Raw genomic sequence first — 936 nt, 5'->3', positions numbered from 1 at the left:
TTCTTCCCATCAGGTGGCCAAAGTATCAGAGCTTCAGCTTCAGTCCTTCCAATAAATATTCAGGATTGATTTCCTTCAGGATGGACTGGTTGGATCTCCTTGCAGTGCAATGGACTCTAAAGAGTCTTCTCTAGCACCACAGTTTGAAAGCATCATCAACCCTTTTGCACTCCAGTATAATTTTACCTTTTCCAGAAAGTGATAGAACTGGAATCATGCACTCCGTGTGCATGCTAAGTCGCTCAGTCATGTCCGACTCTTTGGGACCCCGAGGGCTGTAGCCTGCCAGACTCCTCCGTCCACGGGATTCTCCGGGCAAGAATACTGGAGTGGGTGGCCATTCCCTCCTCCAGGGGATCTTCCCAACCCAGGGATCAAACCAGAATCTCTTAAGTCTCCTGTGTTGGCAGGCAGATTCTTTACCAGTAGCGCCACCTGGGAAGCCCATGCACTTTGAACTCTTTTTCAAATTGTCTTTTTAGTTAATTAATTTATTTTTTAGCTGTACCGTGTACCATGGGGGATCTTAGTACACCGACCAGGGATCGAAACTGTGGCCCCCTGCGTTGGGAGGACAGAGTCTTAACCACTATAAGCAAGTGACCCAAGCTGCTGGCCAGGTCAGCATGCCGATGCTGACCATCACCCTGGAGAGAGTCCTGTGTTGTTGGGTTTTTTTCCCCATCTCCCTGGGGAAACATCACTGGTGTCCACATCAAGACTCCCACGCAGGCTGGTTTTTCTCACCCCGCAGCGCTTCTGCGTCGTCTGGGCAGCCCTGCAAGTCTCCTGGCGACGGTGGTCCTCCTCTCTATGGTGCTTGACTCCGCGTGGCTCCTCACCCAGGAGCAGCAGGGTGAGTATGTGAATGTGCCTGACCTCTTTCTGCTTCCCCCCATTCCCCTGACCCCAGCTTCTGGGGTGCATGCCTATCAC

General features: G+C 51.9%; 1 protein-coding gene across 2 annotated transcripts in view; it reads left to right on the top strand.

Annotated features, from left to right (window-relative positions):
• The first annotated feature begins 446 nt into the window (after window positions 1-446).
• The window catches only part of CSF2RA (colony stimulating factor 2 receptor, alpha, low-affinity (granulocyte-macrophage)), a 16,371-nt gene continuing 15,881 nt past the window's right edge, over window positions 447-936 (top strand). Inside the window, exon 1 of one of the 2 annotated variants that reach the window (XM_010854082.1) lies at window positions 447-856. In XM_010854082.1, the coding sequence (XP_010852384.1) occupies window positions 814-856 (43 nt within the window). In that variant the 5' untranslated portion in view covers window positions 447-813. The remainder of the gene's footprint in view (window positions 857-936) is intronic. The other variant, XM_010854074.1, reaches the window with a different exon arrangement.

The sequence above is a fragment of the Bison bison genome, unplaced genomic scaffold (genome assembly GCF_000754665.1).
Source record: "Bison bison bison isolate TAMUID 2011002044 unplaced genomic scaffold, Bison_UMD1.0 scf7180017853228, whole genome shotgun sequence".
NCBI lineage: Eukaryota > Metazoa > Chordata > Mammalia > Artiodactyla > Bovidae > Bison > Bison bison.
This window is presented reverse-complemented; position numbering and strand designations above follow the sequence as displayed.